Raw genomic sequence first — 19,051 nt, 5'->3', positions numbered from 1 at the left:
GAGGAGGTGACCCGGATGGAGGCTGAAATAGCCGAGTTGGAGGGTAATTTAGAAGGTGGGGTGACGGATGCCGCATTACATGTCCTCCAACTCAAGCAAGCGGCCTATAGGGCCCTCGTCACGGAGGCGGCCAGGGGCCTCAGTAGAGAGCAACAGGGGCGACTGTATGATGTGGGTGATAAGGCTGGTAAACTTATAGCGTGGTTGGACAAAAAAGAGAGAGCGAATCGTGTGGTCCCGCTGATTGAGAAAACGGATGGTGTGTGTGTAACTGAGCCAGAAGAAATCGTCTCCTGTTTCGCGGATTATTTCCGTGGGGTGTATTCCCCGGTGTCTCCCTGCTCGGAAGAGGACTCCCGTGCCCTGCTCAGTGATATCGCGCTGCCGTCCCTTTCCGGGGATGACAGGGTGTCGTTGGACGCCGCTCCCACCTCCGACGAGATCGCCCTCGCCATACGCTCGGTCGCTTCCGGCAAGGCCATGGGTCCGAATGGTCTCCCTATCGAGTTGTACAAGTTGCGACCGGATACGCTGGCACCCCACCTCCGGGCTATGTTCCTGGCGGCACACTTGGTGGGCTCCCTCCCGCTGGACCAGCGTCTGGCTACAATCGTGGTCATCCACAAGGAGGGGAGACCTCGGGACCGGGTTACATCCTATCGTCCCATTTCGCTACTGAATGCGGAGCCCAAGATTCTCGCCAAGGTACTGGCCAATCGGCTGGTCGGCGTGGTGGGCGATTTGGTTCATCAGGACCAGTCTGGCTTTATTCCCCATCGCAACACAGCCCTTGATCTGCGGCGTTTGCACGGTGTGCTCGCACGTGCCCCGTTCATACGGGAGCCGGCCATTTTGGCGTCTTTAGACGCCACCATGGCGTTTGACACGCTTGAATGGCCATATATCTGGGCGATGCTTGCGAAGTTTGGATTTGGCCCAGGGTTCATCAAATTGCTGTATTCGGGCCCATTGGCGCAGGTGGTGGTGAACGGAAGAGTATCGGCTCCGTTCGAGCTGGGCCGGGGCACACGGCAGGGCTGCCCCTTATCGCCGCTCCTCTTTGCACTTGCCTTGGAGCCCCTGGCGGAGTGGCTGCGGTGGGAGCCTTCCATCCGTGGTCTCCGCTGGACCCCTGAGTATGAGGACCGCGTATCCCTATACGCTGATGACATCCTCTTGTACCTAGCTTCCCCACGTAAATCACTCATAGTACTGGTTGATGTTTTGCATTCATTCGGTCGTAACTCCGGTCTGGTCATCAACTGGGCTAAATCGTGTGTGTATGTTCTCTCCGGGGAGGCTCCTATCCTCCCGCGGGGCTGTCCGATCCAGGTCGCCCCGCAGGGATTTAGGTACCTGGGTGTCTTCATTACTCTGGACCCGGAGGCTCGGTATGATCGGAACTTGCTTCCCCCCCTCCAGCGTTTGAAAGAGGATGTCGCGCGCTGGCGGCGTTTGCCGCTTTCGCCGCTCGGCCGGGCGGCATTGTTTAAAATGATGTCGCTGCCGCATTTCCTGTACGCGTTGCAGAACACTATGGACCTCGTCCCAGCGCGCTACTTCCGCGAAGTGGAGAGTTTGCAGCGCCGCCTGTTCTGGGACGGGAGGCCACGTATTGCCCTGGCTAAGCTGACGCTCCCATGGTATGACGGGGGGATTGCCCTCCCGGATATTAAACGGTACTATTGGGCCTCCCAGCTAGCTGCGATTAATCAGGGCCTATATGGGCCCGCCTTAAACCCGGCGTTTGAAATGGATAGGATGCTACTTCCAGGTGGTGACCATAATCGAGCGCTCTACTCTAGCGCGCCCGACGCTCGCCTAACGGGCCCCACGCGTGTCATGGTGCGAGTGTGGCACGCGGCCAATGCAGCTATGGGGTGGAAGGACCGTTTGACCCGGGCGTCACCACTATACGCGTCTGAGCGGTTGGGCTCCTTGTGGACCTCGAAGGGCTTTGAGAAGTGGGACTTAATAGGCATTAGCAAAGTGGGGGATCTCTGGACGAGGGGAGGATTTAAAACGTTCGAGATGCTGCAGACGGAATTTCAGTTGCAGGGCAGCGAGTACTTTCGGTATTTGCAGGTCCGGCATGCGCTGGGCTCCGTCTTTCCGGACGTTGCCTCCATCCCGGAGTGTTCCCCCCTGGAGGATAGAGTGCTGGATGGACACGTCCCTGACAGCACGATCTCACTGATCTACAAAAAACTGATCAACGACCGCTCAGACTTGTTGACTGCCCTTCGTGAGCCTTGGGTAGCCGATGGGCTGGAGCTGGACGACGAGGACTGGATCTCCGCGGTGGCCTCCCCGAAAGAGGTGGCCATACCGGCCCGCCTTCGTTTCGTCCAGCTCAAGATACTCCACAGGGTCTACATGACGGGGCCAAAGCTCCTGCGTATGGGCTATGCTGAGGACGGTTTGTGTAAGTGTGGGTGTGGTGCGCTGGGGACTTTTCTGCATATCTTGTGGGAGTGCCCGGAGGTGGAGGGGTTCTGGCGTGGTGTGCATGAGGTGCTGCGAGTGGTCACGCATGTGGCGCTGTTGCCCGAAGCGAGGAGATGCCTGTTGAATGTGTGGGAGCCTACCGATTACTCGGTGCCGCAGACGTGGTGGGTGACTCTGGGGTATATGGTTGCCAAGCGTGATATTGCCCAACTGTGGGGATCCCAGAGGCCCCCGACTGTCTCGGCCTGGAAGGAACATATGGATTGGTGCATGTTTCGGGAAAAGGTGGTGTATGTGGCGAGAGGTAAGCCTGCGACATGGGTGAAAGTATGGGGCCCCTGGAACGCCTACCGCGGGGGAATCTGTGCTCCACGGTTATTGCCTGATCCGTCGCCGGCCCCGTCCCCTTAGCCAACTCATCCCCCCGGTACCTGGGCATTAGGTGTACCCAGCCCTAGTTCTGATCTCTCCCCCCTCTTGAGATTCCTATGGATGGCTAGGATCCCCCCTCTAGGGGAGCACGTGTTGCTATTTCCGATTGAGGATTGCCTTGTGGGTTTGTTTGTATTTGTTGTTCTTTAAGTTTAAAATGGAACCGTATAGTGGGGTCTGGATAGTGTGGCTCGCAACGATGTTACCTCATGTGCATGCTCAGCCGCAGCACCATGTGTTTTATAAATGTATATCGTATGCTCCTTTCATTGCTAGCGGCCGGCCGGAAGGTTGTAGGCCCATATTTGTATATTTTTTAGTCTTGTAATAAACGGTTTAAAAAATAAATAAATAAAAAAAAAAAATAATAAAGTAGTGAGTACCTGCTCCCAATATGTCTGTAGTTAAGGACACGTCCATGCGAGGTGTGCAAAATCTGCATACGGTGCGGTGCATTTCTGGCAAGTATGTGGTCTGGACTTGTCCAGTTTGTGTGCTTTTGCAGGTGTAAAGTAAATACGGCGTAGGAATTTCAAATGGAGAAACTTATGCCTACTATTAAGATAGACTCCCTTGGTTACCTCGCAACATTTCACCCATTGCTCATCTCTAATTGAGTGGCCTAGATCGTTCTCCCAAGCTTTGCGGACCTTATCGTTTACCGGCTTCAGGCTAGCTCATGCTTTGTATAGCTTAGAAATTAGATGGATACCCGTATAATTTTAGATGACCAATGTAAGGGGCATGAAGGAGTCCGATTCCACGGGGTAGTAGGGTAGAGTAGCGCGTAGAGCCGAAAGAAGACGGCCTAGCACAAAACTGTCCATGAAGGAGACATCTTGGAAACGGGTGTCGTCTGACATAGACAAGATGTGTCCCTCCGGATGGAAATCTCCTATTTTGGTGAGATCAAATTTGGTTAAGGTGCGTTGAACCAGTTTTTCACCTGTTATAGGCAGCCAAGGGGCGTTTGGAAGGGGCAGTTCAGAGGAATATAATGCAGTGGCGCCTGTGTACCGTTTGAGGTTATCCCATGCCCAGCTGGTGGTGGAGACTGTCTGTATGTCATTGGGGTCTCTGGGAATCCCCTTAGGCTGGACCGTCGATAGAATTAATAAGATTACTTCACGTTTCAATCCAGAATCTGCCAACCCCACTGATGGGTCTCCAACACCATTTTTGTTTTGCTTCATATTTCAATATAAGCATCTTTTTGAAGCAATGACCCACATTTGCATCTCACAAAAAAACAGTTGTAAAAAATTTGGTAGGAGCGGCATCTGAATCTTCAGCTGTATGTTTAGCTTGGCCCTGTTCGAGAAATGAAACATAAGCAGACCGTCCCAGAAACTGTTTTTGAATGGTTTTTTTTAACTGGTAGGGGAAATGTCTACTCTTTTCCATATTTGTCTTTTCCGGTATGGAACAAGCATGCACCTACTTCCCTTCAAAATTCCTCTGTGGCATGCCCTAGATGGAAAAGAAATGGGGAAGAAAGCAGACATTTCCATCGGAAATCCTGTTGTGGCCTGTAGCAGTCCCTTGGGATTGGCTGAATGTAAATGATTTTATGTTTTTTAAGTACTCCTCCACACAAAGCTTCAATGATCTGTAAAGTGTGAAAACAAATACCAGTTTCTGCTGCAGAGTCTGAAGTCTTGCAGCTCCAGATCCCTCGCTGTTGGGATGATTTCATGTTCGTACTGGGTCAGTGCTTCTTCAATACGACCACTGTAAACTGCGCTGTGGGGGCCGGGTCTCACAATCATGATAGGCATCAAACTTAAGGGTCGAGGCCACCCGGTGACATCACTCAGTCATGTGATAACGGAGAAAATGTGGGGTCTGCCAGAGAAGATTGACATGATACCAAGGCCTCAGATTGGGCTATGCATAGAAATGGCCATGGGCTACAATATATCAGCATGGCGGCACTGAAGGCCCCCTCAGCTCCGCTTACTTAGTACCATGTGCTGTTCAAAGGTAAGTCCTATCTCATGCGTTGGGGCTGCCTTAAAGTGCATGTCCACATTCCAAGGATGAGTGGGAGGCTACATGAACAATTCATGATAAAAAAACATGACATGACAGATTGCGATTGGAAATGTTAGCTTTAGGGCTACAAATTAGGGAACGGCAGAGCCCGAACACGCTAATGGAAAAGCCATGGCTGCTCTACTCACTCCTGCTTGAAATGTGAAAAAATAAATCATGCCATTTATAAAGACTGAAAATATTAAATTCATTGTTCAGTTTTGAGATACCTTGAGATGTCTTTGTTTTTCCTCTAGTATTGTGAAATATTATTTTCTTTCCCTGTTAGACAATGCTTCACAAACGAGCATTTCTGCATTAGTCTCTTAACACTCACATTATGAAGGCACAACCTATTGGCTTTGCCAATGGTTGTTATTTGTTTACTCTTGGAACTGAGAAAGAAGTGTTCGCAGCTGTCCTTTCTATAAAATCTAATTGTGCAGCTTTTTGGCTAAGTCAGTAACAAAAAAAGAGACTCTTAACTTGAACACTTTTTAAGATGAAAACATAAAGATAATAATGTGTATTAGTAATGATATGCTAGCATTTATTCTACAGTCAGAGAATAAGCCCCGTACGTTTATAGAACGTAACAGAAAATATCAGGATATGCCAGGATACAAAGTGCTTGCAATTTAGGTTATAGCACTGTCTGTGTGATAGTACAAGATTCATGTTAGCCAGTGACCATGGAAATTAATGATAGCTGAGTTAATTTGTCTAAGAATATTGTTAACAAATGATCAATTGAAAAACATATTGTGACGTGTAATTCATAATATGAAAATGACAAATTAATTTTGGGACTAATTCATCGAGGGCAAAACATATCAAAGTGCAGCACATGCTTTTGAGCGTAAACATTAATACACAGAGCATTACGTTGTAAATAAAAACACATTAGCATTTTGTTTAAATTACACTGTTGAAAGATAACACAGCAATGTAATTCATTTTTTTTCTTTTTTATTAACAAAATAGGTGCCTTATAGGCTTGACAAAAGTCAAACTCACATCATGGCTTCTGATGCTAGTTACATGCTTGAAGCAGCCCTCGAGCAAATGGATGACATCATAGCAGGTAAGCTGTTTTATTTTCAATATTTTTGAATTTTCAGACTAAATGTTTTTCTGGGCCTATGGTATTTGCTGCTTCTATTTATAAGACGTTAATTTGATCATTCACACAAAAAAATCACACACATGCCAATTTATGCAATGTAGTAGTAGTTTACTTTTTTTCAGCTGTGGCACATCTGATACAACATTGATTACGCTGGTGAACATTACAGCATTTTTTTATAACCAAATTGTATTGTTTTTATCCTTGAACACAATGACAGTACAGGCGCAACTATTGTTTCAAAGACAGCACTTGTCGCTAGATGAGCTTGAACAATCATCCGAGCCCAAACCAGAATACTCCCACCATTTACCCCAAATCCTCCCATGTTTCTGTGGTAGTCTCTGGCGGCATAAATGGACTGTTCTGCTGGCACACCAGTCCAGCCCTGCCTGCCACATGGTCAGCGATGGACTGTTCTTGGAGTTCCATTTCTGGGCAGTGTCTCGTTTGACAATCAGTGTAGTAACCCCAATAAATATATATTCCAGTCTTGGTCCCCCCTTCCCATCCAGGAGGCCCTGAAGAGCAGCTGTGGCTGAGAGTTCTATTGGCCTGTCCATGACCAATGAAAGTTCACGCCCTCTCTGTCACCAGTACCATGACAGCACAGGACAGGACCATCCTATACGGAAGACGTCTGAGTCCAAAGAGGAACAGCGGAAACAGTTTGCCTGTGGGTTCCTGCCTGCCTTTTGAAGTCACTGTGGAGTCATATAAGTTAAGCAGAGATAGTTAAGCTGGACCAGTCTGAGGAGCGTGGAGATGGTGAGTTCCCAAGGGGCCATCAGGAACACCCTCCAGTCTGCATTGTCAAGTTCACCCATCCACGCCTCACACTTCAGTTTTGCAACTGGTTTGGGCGTTGATGAACAGGGATTGGTAGATCTGTGAGATTAAGCCTCTGATCTAAGCAGTCAACGTCTTAGGCATAAGGGGTCTAGATCAAGAATGGTTGCCCATGTGGGGATGTTGGATGTGAGAGCGTGTCACAAATGTATGTACTTGTGAAATTAGGTGTGGAGAGGGGATATTGTTCCTGTATTTCTTGAAACTATTAAATACAATTTCCTTACCACACATCCCTAAGAAGGGTAATTCCAACTCTGTCACATCTGGCGAACCCAGCCAGCCCCTTTGAGGGGTGCAACCATGTTTCCTGCCAAAGAGGAGTCATGCCCGTGAGTTTGTAGTCCCATCCCGTGAATCGGAGTGCCACCCTCCAACTGAGAAAACCACTCACATGACCTCTGGAAGGGACCAAGGATCAATTGCCAACGCAAAGAGAAGGGGATGAGGGGGCAGCCCTGTCGGGTGCCTCTGCAGATAGGAAAGGTGGATGAGAGGGTCCAATGTATCTGAACCTGTGCCAGTGGGTGAGAATACAAAAGCTTAATGAGTCCCAAGCTCAGCAGGCTCTAGAACACTACTTAGAAAGGACCAAGAAGCCCTTCTGAAAATGTATTAAAAGTAGGGCCGAAGGGTATTGAAGGCGGTGCGTTTGGGAAAGGGCCATCTGGACTCTGTGAATTCAGTGTCAGGTGCTGCAGGCTAACATAAAGCCACACTGTTCAGGGTGGATAAGATAGGGCAGAGTCTATTGTAGCTAATTGGCCACGACCTTTGCAAATATTTTAATGGTGGAATTAATGAGGGAGATGGGTCTATGTGAGGCACAGTGGTTCAGGGGTTGTCCTGCTTCAGGAATTGTCACTATTTTGACAGTGTGCAGCTCCGGGGGAAAATCGCCTGTCCCCAGGGCTTCAATGTACATGCCAGCATAGTATAAAATGCATGGTAGTATTCAATGAGCAAGCGATCTGGGTCCGGTGTCTTACCAGAGGGCATAATTGACAGAACTGCATCAGATTCTTTAGGTTCTTCAACTTGATCAGCTGGTCCAACTCAAGGTTGAGTGCTCAGGGGATCTAGGGCAAGTAGAGCTCCGTCAGGAGCGTGGGGCCTTGGTCTATTGGCATACAGCTCTGTGTAGTAATCAGCAAACACTTAAACTATAGCAGGCATGCATGTGCTGTGGCATCTCTCAGGGTCAGTGACTCAGGAGACCTCTCTGGAGGTCATCTCCCTGGTGGCCAGCTAGTAAAGGAGATTCGTGGACTTGGCTCCATGCTCATACACCCGCTGGGTTGTTGCCATCCAACACCGTTGAACCTCTTTTAATGAGATTTGTTTCACCAATGTCCTTTCCACTGGCAGGCGGCAGATTAAATCCGTTGAGGACTTTGTGAGGGCCTGAGGTCCAAAGTGAGGATGCAGATCTCTAAGGCAATGATTTGAACCAGCTTCTCTCTCTCCTTGCTCCGAATATACCCTTTCACTATCCATCTAATTATGGGTTTGCTGGCCACCCAGAGGGTGCCCATCGAGATCACTGATCCGGTTAGTCTCAAAGTGGGATTGGTGCTTGGATTCTATCTATTCAGAGCAGTTTGAGGTGACTAGGTACCAGGCGTTCAAGCACCACATAGGTCGTTTAGTTGGCTCTGGGAACCTAAACCACAGAATGAATTGTGGTTGATCAAATATCCCTCTTGGAAGGTGTCAACCCTGGACCGCTGCAGGAGGCCAGGAGTAGCAGGAGATCAATATGCAATGCTGTCTTAATGGGCCCAGAAGTGAGTTTACACAGAATTCCCAGTAGTGCCATGCCCTCCACGCGTCACAGAGCCCAAGGGAATTCATCCAGGTGTGGAGCTGACGGGACCGGGCCCTCCGCTCTGCCCCTGGATGGTCAGAAGAATCAAGTTTTGGGTGAGGGACTGCACTAAAATCCCTTTCAATATTGTTGGTGCCCTGTGAAAAACTGCAGGGTTTTGGTCAAAGAGCGCAGTGTGAGGGGGAGCAACAAATTCGGTACATAGGCTGACATTATAGTGTCTACCTTCAAACAGACTCTCGATCCTGATGTACATCCTAAAGGGATCTAAGTGTGTGTTGGTCACTGCCAAGGGAAACCTATTTTATTTCTGAATGGCAGTGCCCTAAGACATTTGAGGACACCCGAATGATAAACCCGATCATCTCCTTATCTTTGTAAGTATGGGCAGTGTCAGCATTTAAGTGGGTCACATGCAACATCAGTACAGTGGGGGTGAAGCGATTGGTGTACCAGAGAACTGCTGTATGTGGTCCAGTAGACCCTTTGCATTCCAGGACAAGACCTGGACCTCCGTCCTGCAAGCAGCAGGCACAATAGGTGGAAACTGCTACCGGGCTGGCGCGTCAGCTCTCCGTCAGAGTGCTGGTGCTTCAAACCACAGGCACCAGAAGGACCAGACAAATTGGGCAAGATATTATGGTGTCTGTGACTGAACAGCTGTAGAAGAAAACCAATCCCTTTCCCTTCAACTGCCCATCTCCCCATGCTTTAACCCCTGAAGCATCTGTTGCCCTAAACTTCTACATAACTCAACCTCAAACATAAAACTCAGCTAAGACCTATTATGGGGGGGGCTCTTCTTTTGCCTAATTACCTGCCAAAACCAGCACTGATGAATAGCACATTGTAAGAATATCACTGTTCCCCCCGGTGGATGATTCGCCACCAGCTATGAGCAGCAAAATCCTACGGAACATCATGGTGGGTTCCTTTTGTTGCCAGACCGGGAGCCAAAAAGCTCAGGCGTTCTCATGGGTTTTGTAGCTTTGATTCAAAAGTTGGTCGCACTCTGCTCGTCACACCAGCAAGTTGCCCCAAGGAACTGTGGTAGATGTAGTGGCGACGGCGAGTACGCCTATGCCACGATGTATGAAGAAAAGTATGTGTTGCATTAGCCATCCCTGGACACGTGTTTCGAGGTAGTTGCCTGTGGCTGGGTTCTCTGTATCTGAGCCAGAGGAGCCCTGGCAAGTGTATGTATAAGCATGGTGGCTATGGGATCATGTTTTTCTTCCTCGGTGCATGTAGGCTCAGGCGGAGAGTGCTCCTTGGAGCCCTTGGCCTGGAGTCTTCCTTTTCTCCATGCATTCTAGTCTCTCCCCTCTGTTGCCCACTCACAGGCCTGCTTGGGAGTCTCAAAGAAGTGTGCTGTAGAGTTAAAGATCATTTTCAACTTTGCAGGAAAATGTAGCATATACTGGAGATTAAGGGCATGGAGCTTTTGTTTCATCTCATCAATGGAGCGTCAATGATATTGGGCAGCCTGTGTGTAGGGAGAAAAAATCATAATACATGAGTCCTGAAAGCGAAGGTCAGGCCGACTCCTGGCCTCCCACAGTATGGTATCATTGTCGCAATAGTTAACCATCCGGGCAGTAAGTGGGTGTGGCGGGCCTTAGGAGCTGGCCTCCCGGCCAGGGATCAAAGAGCTCATTCCACCCCAAACCAGGATGACAGTTTGTCCTTAGGGATCCAGAACCCCAGCCACCGCTCCAGATAGCGCTGCATGTCACAAGTGTCGGAGTTCTCTGGGAACCTAGCACAGGGAAGATTGTTCCTGTGTGAACTGTTCTCAGCATCTGCAGCACATTCTTAAATGTTCATCGTTGCTGAGAGTAGTTTTGCGCCCTGTTTAGGTCTCGCTGAGCCCAGCGCATGCGCTGGCTCGGAGAGCCATTTTGGAGGTGAGTTTTCAAAGTGCTGCTGGCCGGTCTAGCGCTTGCGTTCACGCAGCCGTTCACGCGCGAACCGCTAGCCTTCAGCAGCACTTTGAAAACTCGTGCGTCATCGCGATCACTTTCGCTTTCAGAGAGATCGCGTTGACGCACGCTTTCAATGCTTGTGTTTTTTATCTTACTAGGAAAATAGTAACACTTGTCAAGACCTGTATAATAGGAATTAATTGTGAAAATATATTGCAATAGAGTTTGATTCTTCTGTGCGCTGGAAACAAGAGAGCATGATGTCACAGATTCGATTTTCTGCCAAAATACTTTTATTTGCCACATAATCATGCCTACAGACTCTTCAGCCGCCCTGTTGTCAACCACGCAACCTGCAATGATGTCATGAAAATGACCCGGGAGAGTTCCTACCGCGCCGTTCTTTGTCTCCACAGACAACGGAGGTGTATCAAGGAAGCAGTTTCCAATTTCACAAGCACAGAAGCCCGCCGTGTACAAAGGGTAACCCCGGCGGCTACACGCTTTGCTTTTCAGCTGTGGCAGACCCATGAAATTCACAAATGGCCGTGACAAATTACCAGCCCCAGACACAATATCCCTTTACAAGAATCCCGCGTAAGAGAAACGTGCTCAAGCCCAGGCTTCACCCACCCACCCCTGGCCTCTTCCCTCCTAGCGCAGGTCACAGATACCCACCAACCCTTTGTCACGATTGGTATTTATTTCTTTTTACGTTTCTGTTGTATATCCCTTTTTATGTTTCTCGTATTGGTAGGCATCCTTTTTTATGACAAAATTAAGATACAACTAGTAAATTCCCACATGTATTTCATTTACGAATGTATGTTCACCATTCAGTGTCTGGGAAGTCAACGTGCTAAGAACCGAAATAACATATGCACCTGAAAACATTAATATTGTGTTGCAATTAGCGCCGGGACGCCCTTGGGGCAGATGTTAACGGTTTACAAATCAGCTTATTCGTTCATTCTACCCTTTAAAGGCATCTGAAGCTACTTTAGATTCATTACAACACATTTCGTTAAACTTTTCATTCTGTCTTTGCCCGTAGCTCTTGGCAGCCATGACTGACAGCTTGAGACACTCAAAAGAAGACAACATTTCCGCTTTTTTCGATTTAAAAAATAATTTGGAAACAGATTACCTGGGTAGACCAGCATTTGCAATGCAATAGGTCTCACATTTACGCGAGTTTGAGCTATTGATATTGCAAATGACAATGCCTTTTATTTTTGTTTTCGTTTTTAAAACATAAATAAAAGGCATTATCCTTTACAATGTCAATAGCTCAAACTCGCATTAATGCGAGACCTATTGCATTGCAAATGCTTGTTTTTAAAGGTGGCCACGTCATCTTTCACTGAGGACACCCGTCCCTCCGTCTCCGTACCACAGCTGGCAACACTTCCGAGGTCTTATCTCAGGAGTGAGACCTCTACCCTAACTTCTCCCTGCTTGGTCTCCACCGCATCCCTTGTGTCCTTGATGGCTAGAAGAATCATAGCAAGGTCAGAGGGCTCATGGTTCTGCTGCGACACTGGAAGATGTCCGTGTGCCGCCGGAGGGGAGGTCGTATATCAATCAATCTTTGTCTTTACCTGCACTGGCGGATGGGGGCCTGTTCCTTCCCATGTCTCCTCCCAGCAGTGGCCCCAAAAGCAGATGGTCTGTGGCCTGCTTCACAAGCAGCCGAGGCCTTCAGGGCAAGTCCATAGCAGTGTGTCGGTTCTCAGGGCACCCAGCCCACCCGAGCAGCATCAGTGGGCAAGCAGGCGGAGGTGACTCCTGAGGACAGTTGGCAGAGCCACCAGCTGGCAATCTAAAGGCTGATGAAATAGGTCCCATCCAGTGGGGTCCACTACCAAGGGGACTGCTCGTCCCACAAAGGAGTTTCACAAATGGGCTGTCTGCGGAGGGGAGCACCGTTGTGATTCATACGGGGAAGGTGGGCCTCTCGCCTAGGAGAGCCATCCAGTCAGGGTACTCCACGCAGGCTGATTAATCACCCGGTTGCCCGTGAGGAGCGCTCAGACAGCTCACCTGTTCCTGCTGTAATCAGCGCGGTCCCACGTATGCCACCTGCAGCAGTGGCGTAACACAGGTCCCTGCAGCCCTTCGGTGCGGGACCCCAAACTTGAGGAAGCCCTGTCAGTACAGTACTCCCTCCCCGAGAGCTCCCGATAGAGTCAAGAGGGGGCACCTCCTCATACCTTGCAGGGCTCCCCTCAAGTTTCGTTATGCCAGTGACCTGCAGCAACCACTCTGCTCCGAGTCCCTCTCGATGCGCATCAGCACTCCTCCCTGCACTCCCGGGCAGTGGTACTGGGGCAGCCAGCGGCTCTGGCCCCTGTGCAGCTCCTTCTCCCCCCAAAGACCTCAATCTGAGAGCTGCTTTTTTAGGCAAGGCCGCCCCATGGTTCAGGCAGCTCCTTGGTCCACTGCAAAGCACTGCGGGGTAACACCAGCAGCACCAGGCAGCCTGAGATAGCAGGTGTTCCAGGGTTGTGGGGGTTTCAAGTGAGTGCGGTGGTAGTAGATGGCAATGGATGAGCGAGGAGGTCTGGAGCAGTTTCAGGTTGCAACTGCCATCTTGGACCGCACCACCAACATTACAGCATTTTAAGGTCTGGCTTAATAAATGAATCTTCAGGCATGCATTCCGGTTGAAACTTTTGAAGGTCTTTAAAAAAAAAATTGCATGTGGTGCAGCAAGGGGAATTCCTGATTTATGCTTCAAGAATTAGTTTAGTTCCTTTTTTTACAATAATGTAGGATGATTTCAATGTTTCAAAATAACGAAAGTCCTTTTAGTTCCTTTTTTTTAAATTTATTTATTTATTTATTTTTATTAAAGCTTGCTCACATGTATGTAATATAGCAGTTTACAATTAGCATGGTGGCTTTATAAGACAAACATTAAAGCATAAGTCACGCAATTACAATAATTTTACATTAAGTCAATAACACTGCTAAGCCCCTATTGGGCTAACCAATCTTCAAAAGGGGTCCAAATCTTTTTACCATAGTCGAATCTCCGTCTGCCCCATCTTTCCCATACGGCAGTCTCTATATTATGCAAGGACAACATCCTTGCTCTCCAATTATAAAATGTGGGAGCCACAGGACTGATCCAATCCGAGGTTATACACAGGCGAACCATAGCCATTGCAATTAGCACTAAAGCGGAGGTATGTTGACGTCTTTCATACAGCATACTGGTTTCAAGCCCACAAATGACCAATTCAGGGGAGAAACATCCTTTACCACTCAACCATTACAACGCAGTATGGTTACATCGTGGTTTTTACAACGAAAGTCGTTACACCGACTTGCACTGGAGGGCGCTCTAGACTAAGGAATAGTGTGAATTACTATTCCAACACCTTCCCTACTGTACGTAGACTGGAGTTGGAATAGTAATTCACACTATTCCTAAATCCAGCGCCCTCCAACGCAAGTCGATGTAACGACTTGCGTTGTCAAAACCGCGATGTAACATACCGCGTTGTGATGGTACGCGTTGTAGGAGGGGAGAGAGTAACAGGTATCTGAAGCCTTAAGTTAATAAATTGCTCAACATTTCCCAAGAAAGGCCGGAGTTTTGTGCATTCAAAAAACATGTGGACATCGTTTACAGCAATGAGCCCACATCTGGGGCATCCGTTCAGGCCATTACCCCCCCACTTAGAAATCTTAGCCGGAGTGTAATATAAGTCATACATGGCCATATAGCACTGAGACCGCAAACTCCCGGAGATTAAAACACTCCCGGCCAGTGCAAGAGCTTCTGGTAAATCCAAACCTGTTACCCCCAGCTTGGCCTCTAGTTTACTAGTATGCGCAGCAATGTCATCTGGCAGACCTGAAAGTAAGTGCTGATAAATTACCCCTATTTTCGAACGTCTGGAAATCAGCTCCACCAATGTAATCTTGTCAAACAGTACCTCTGGATTAACCTTCAATCTATCTATGAAACTCCGGAGTTGCAAATATTTAAAGAAATCTTGGGTATTAAGCTGATACCTATCCTTAAGCCAGGAAAAAGATGCCAAACGGCCGTCATAACCTAAATCACCCAGCTTTGCCAACCTTCCTTCAATCCATTTAAAAGTGACCTGATCCCGAAAAACTGGAGGTAATGAACAAGCTGAAAAAGGGGTATAATAATTCAGGTTAGAAACCGCCCACTTTCGACGAACCTTGCGCCATACTGAAAACATAGACCATGCCACCTTGAACTTAGTTTTTTTGTAGTAGCTAGGTTCCAGTACTCACAATAAAATCCCCCTTGCATTTTCACCTAGCCCTATTTCAAAAATTGAGGGTCTACACGATAATGGTGGCCCAGCAATATCCCCAAGCAGAGGTAGTCCAAAATGTTGGATTATGGAGGACCAAAAATAATATAAAAGATTGGGGACCACCCAGCCTCCCCTTTGCCGGGGTAAACACATCCACTTTGCCGCCCTACGTGGACGACGATAACCCCACAGAAACCTGTTACATATTGAGTCTGCTTTGGCTAAACTTGGTAGAGAAAATTCCAAAGGAATAGTACGGAACAAATATAGAAATTTGGGAAGGATTAACATTTTAAGAACATTACATCTACCATATAGTGACAGATGTAAATTATCCAAACGAGTTAACAATAAATTAACTGAATGGATCATAGGTAAGATATTCAATTCCGGAATAAGATCTACCTGTGGGGTGATTTTGATCCCTAGATACGTAGCGGTCTGTACTGTTGGGGCGGTTGAGATAGGCATGGTTGCAGATTGAATTACCTGGGTTTTGGATGTATTAAGTTTGTAGCCAGAGAGCTTCCCGAACTGATCTGCTAGGACTATAATTGCAGGGAATGCGGACGCCACCTCCCTAGTCAAAACTACAATGTCGTCAGCATAGGCCAACACCTTGTAATCAATAAAGTTGACCGTAACTGGCAATATGTCTTGGGCGCTCTCTATTAAACTTATAAAGGGTTCAATATACAAAGCAAAAAGCAGGGGGGAGCAAGGGCAGCCTTGGCGAGTCCCCCTACTTATGCTGAATGCCTTTGAAGACAACCCCGCCACTGAAACTACTGCTTTAGGGGAAATATATAAAGATTGCACTGCTAATATATATTCCGGACTAAATCCCTTCCACTTCATTACCATCCAAAGAAAGGCCCAGGAGGCCCTGTCAAATGCCTTCTCGGCGTCCAACAGGATCGCCCCAACAGATGACTCAGTGGCCTGGGCCCAGTCCAAAAGTGCCACTACGCGAGAAATATGGTTAGCTGTATCCCTCCCGGGTATAAATCCGTGCTGACGCAAGGATACTAATGGGGCGATTGCAGCTGAGAGTCTGGAAGCTAATATTTTTGAAAATATTTTGCTGTCTGTATTTATAAGTGAAATTGGCCGAAATGAAGACGGGTCCAGCTCAGGTTTACCCCTTTTTTTAAAGAAAATAATGTTGGTGTAGCACCATGATTCAGGAATTGAGCCCCCTTGTGCTGCTCTAAGAACAGGTAGAAAAACCAGACGAATCTCATGCGAGAATTTTTTATAGAATTCCAACGGGATGGCATCCAAGCCAGCTACTTTGCCGTTAGCCAAAGACCTAATTGCTAGGTCAACCTCCTCCCATTCTATAGGGGCAGCAAGAATTTCATTCTGCTGATCCGAAAGTTGGGTCGATGGAATGCCTGACAAGTACAGAGCCGCCTGTTGGGCCAAGCCTGATTCCCCTTTACCATCATCATTATAGAGATCTCTATAAAATTGATGAAACACCCCTAAGAGTCCTTCGGGTGTTTCCATAACTTGTCCCTGGGCGTTACACACCCTCGAGATACGGTTAGCCAGACTCTTCTGTTGAAGCCGCTTGGACAAAACCCTGCCCGATTGCTCCCCCAGCTCGAACATCTCAGAGCGATATTGCAAAAATTTAGCCGCTAGATCCTGACCAAAAAACTCCAACAGAGATGACCTAATTTTAGCAACCATTGCCTGACTATGGTTAGTGTCCCGTCCCTCCTTAATCGCATCTATTAATGAGATCTCAGCTTCACTAAGTTCGGCCAAGCGTTGTATTACTTGCTGATGAGCAGATTTTCGACGATGAGATGAAAAGCTCTTTGTTTCGCCTCTCACAGCAGCCTTAAAAGTGTCCCAGACCACCAAATCTGAGGCTGACCCAACGTTAAAATTAAAAAATTCCTCCATCCATATCCTAATATGATCTACATAGGGCTGTTCTAACAAATGTTTGCGCTCAAATGTCCATGCCCTTGAGCTCGGGGATGAATTTGGGATAAAACATTCAATAACCAAAGGGTTATGATCGGAAAGTATCCTGGGGTAGACTAAAACGGAAGATAGTCCTATCAACTGCTCAGACAAAAAAAAATAATCAAGGTGAGCCATTTTATTATGAGGTGCCGGATAATATGTAAAGCCATCCTGCAAACGGTTAGTCAAACTCCTGTTGACCAGCAGCGGTGTAAAATACAACTGTAGTATACGCCGCCACAGCATTTCAAACGTTCCGAAAATGAAATGCTAGAAAGACGTTTAATCCATTTAGTGCTCACCGCGCCTCTCGGGTCTCAGGGAACGCATTAGCGCCAACCATACTATGGGTCGGACTATGGGTCGGACGGAGCGGGACCTCACACCAGCTCAACCGGCCAGGAAACTGGCCGCCATCTTTTGCCTCATTATCTCCATTTTCTCATTATCTCCGTTTTCACTTCTAAGTCCTTTTAGTTCCAAGAAAGTAATTAGATACATTTTGAACCGAGTACCTTTAACAAACAACGACTTTTATGCATGAACATGGCAGGCGTTCTGCCGAAATGTAAATAGGTCACTGCTGCAAAGAAGGGTTGGGTTACCTCTGTGTGCCGCAACTTGGGTCTTGCGTCTGGTTTCCAGGAGCCTCATGTACGAGGGTGTTTTCGGTCGCAAAGTCTGTTATTCGCAAAAGCACAAGATATGCAACTGCAAAACCTCCTGGTGTAAATGTATCGAAGCACGAGGTGGAAAATACTTTCTGGATCGTGGGGCTTTTACAATCCATTGTAATTGAAGTAGAAGGTGGCTTGGAAGAGGCTTCCCTCTCATATTTGGGGTTTATTATGCAATGTATCTGTGGTTTGTGAATGCAATTGTATTTGCAAATCATTGATCAGTTACCGACGCTGGAGTTGGGTAGATAACCTGGGACCGATTCCCCATTGGGAACATCTGTCTGCTCCCTCAATCTGTTCCCAAATATGAAATATTTTATTTTAAAAGCAGCAATGTTCCATTTGAGGGAAAAAATAAAATTCTGTTTTGGGAATCGAGTGCTGGGATGGAAGTATGCTGAGCCATGCAGGCCTCCATCCCGGTATTGGCAGCCTATCACCAGGTATCGCAAATTACAACCTGCCTAATTAATAGTCATGAGGCAGGCTGATTTCTGACACCCTGCAAATGTACAATTAGCAATGAAACCTAGGTCACATTGCAAACTATATTCCCATTCCAAAAACCGTCAGTATGCAAATTAAGCATCTTTGGTTTGCGAATGGGAAGAGTACATCGGTCCCCGGGTGTCTTCTTCAAAAGTGCAGCTTCTCATCTGTGTGTGCTCAGGTGAAGGAGTCTGTTTAATTGGGTGTAGCTAGTACCTTTCTGGTAAAAACATATTGTGAGCAATAAATGGAGCCTATGTACTTACGTGGCAGCTATGGCCCGATGTTCACTAGCAAATGCCACACCTTGGTTCACTGTAAATCTACAGGTGTTTGAAAGGTTACCATTCTAGGGCCAAAGACCACTTAGCTTCTAGAAGCCCGTGAGTTCTTAATTGACAAGATAGGTAGTTAAGTGAAGATACTTTGTTTGAGGCTCTTAGTTGAATAATTTTGCATCCATCAGTGGCTGCTCGTGTGTAAAATCCCTAATCGGTGACAATAGATTACCTCTCCACCCCACCGCCTAAAAGAAAAGAAACGGGGACTTAGCGTGCAAGACCAATAGGTGTGGAATAGAGGAAGACCACAAACCCTTCAGTATACAGTTGTTTCTCCAGGATTGATTGTGCCTGGTTTGTTGGTGATCATGTACCTTCTGTAAATTAATTTGTATTCCTTCTATTTAATCTGCATGGAGGTGCACATTATGTATAACAAGCGCACTCGCGCCTTGCGCGGCAGCAGGGGGAGGGGAGAGAGGAATGGGCCTGCACGTTTCCCTTGCGGGAGCGAGCAGCAACGCGAGATAATTGATAACATGTGGCACCAGCTGCTCGATCCCGAAAGGGAATCGCCAGACGTGCACGCATTGCCATTGGAAGCAATGCAACGCGTGCACGTTTTTGAGGGAAAGCTGTGCCGATTGCTAAAGGTCTGTTTCCTATCAGCGC

General features: G+C 47.5%; 1 protein-coding gene across 7 annotated transcripts in view; it reads left to right on the top strand.

Moving 5' to 3' along the window:
* PPFIBP2 (PPFIB scaffold protein 2) overlaps nucleotides 1-19,051 on the top strand; it is a 1,154,531-nt gene that overhangs the window by 365,838 nt on the left and 769,642 nt on the right. For all 7 annotated transcript variants that reach the window (XM_085648219.1, XM_085648223.1, XM_085648222.1 and 4 more), the window contains one exon: nucleotides 5,899-5,998. In XM_085648219.1, coding sequence (XP_085504345.1) covers nucleotides 5,935-5,998 — 64 coding nt within the window. In that variant the 5' untranslated portion in view covers nucleotides 5,899-5,934. The remainder of the gene's footprint in view (nucleotides 1-5,898; nucleotides 5,999-19,051) is intronic.

Source organism: Triturus cristatus, chromosome 3_2 (assembly GCF_964204655.1).
Source record: "Triturus cristatus chromosome 3_2, aTriCri1.1, whole genome shotgun sequence".
Taxonomy (NCBI): domain Eukaryota; kingdom Metazoa; phylum Chordata; class Amphibia; order Caudata; family Salamandridae; genus Triturus; species Triturus cristatus.
Note: the sequence above shows the minus strand (reverse complement) of the source record. Positions and strands in the feature narration are given on the sequence as shown.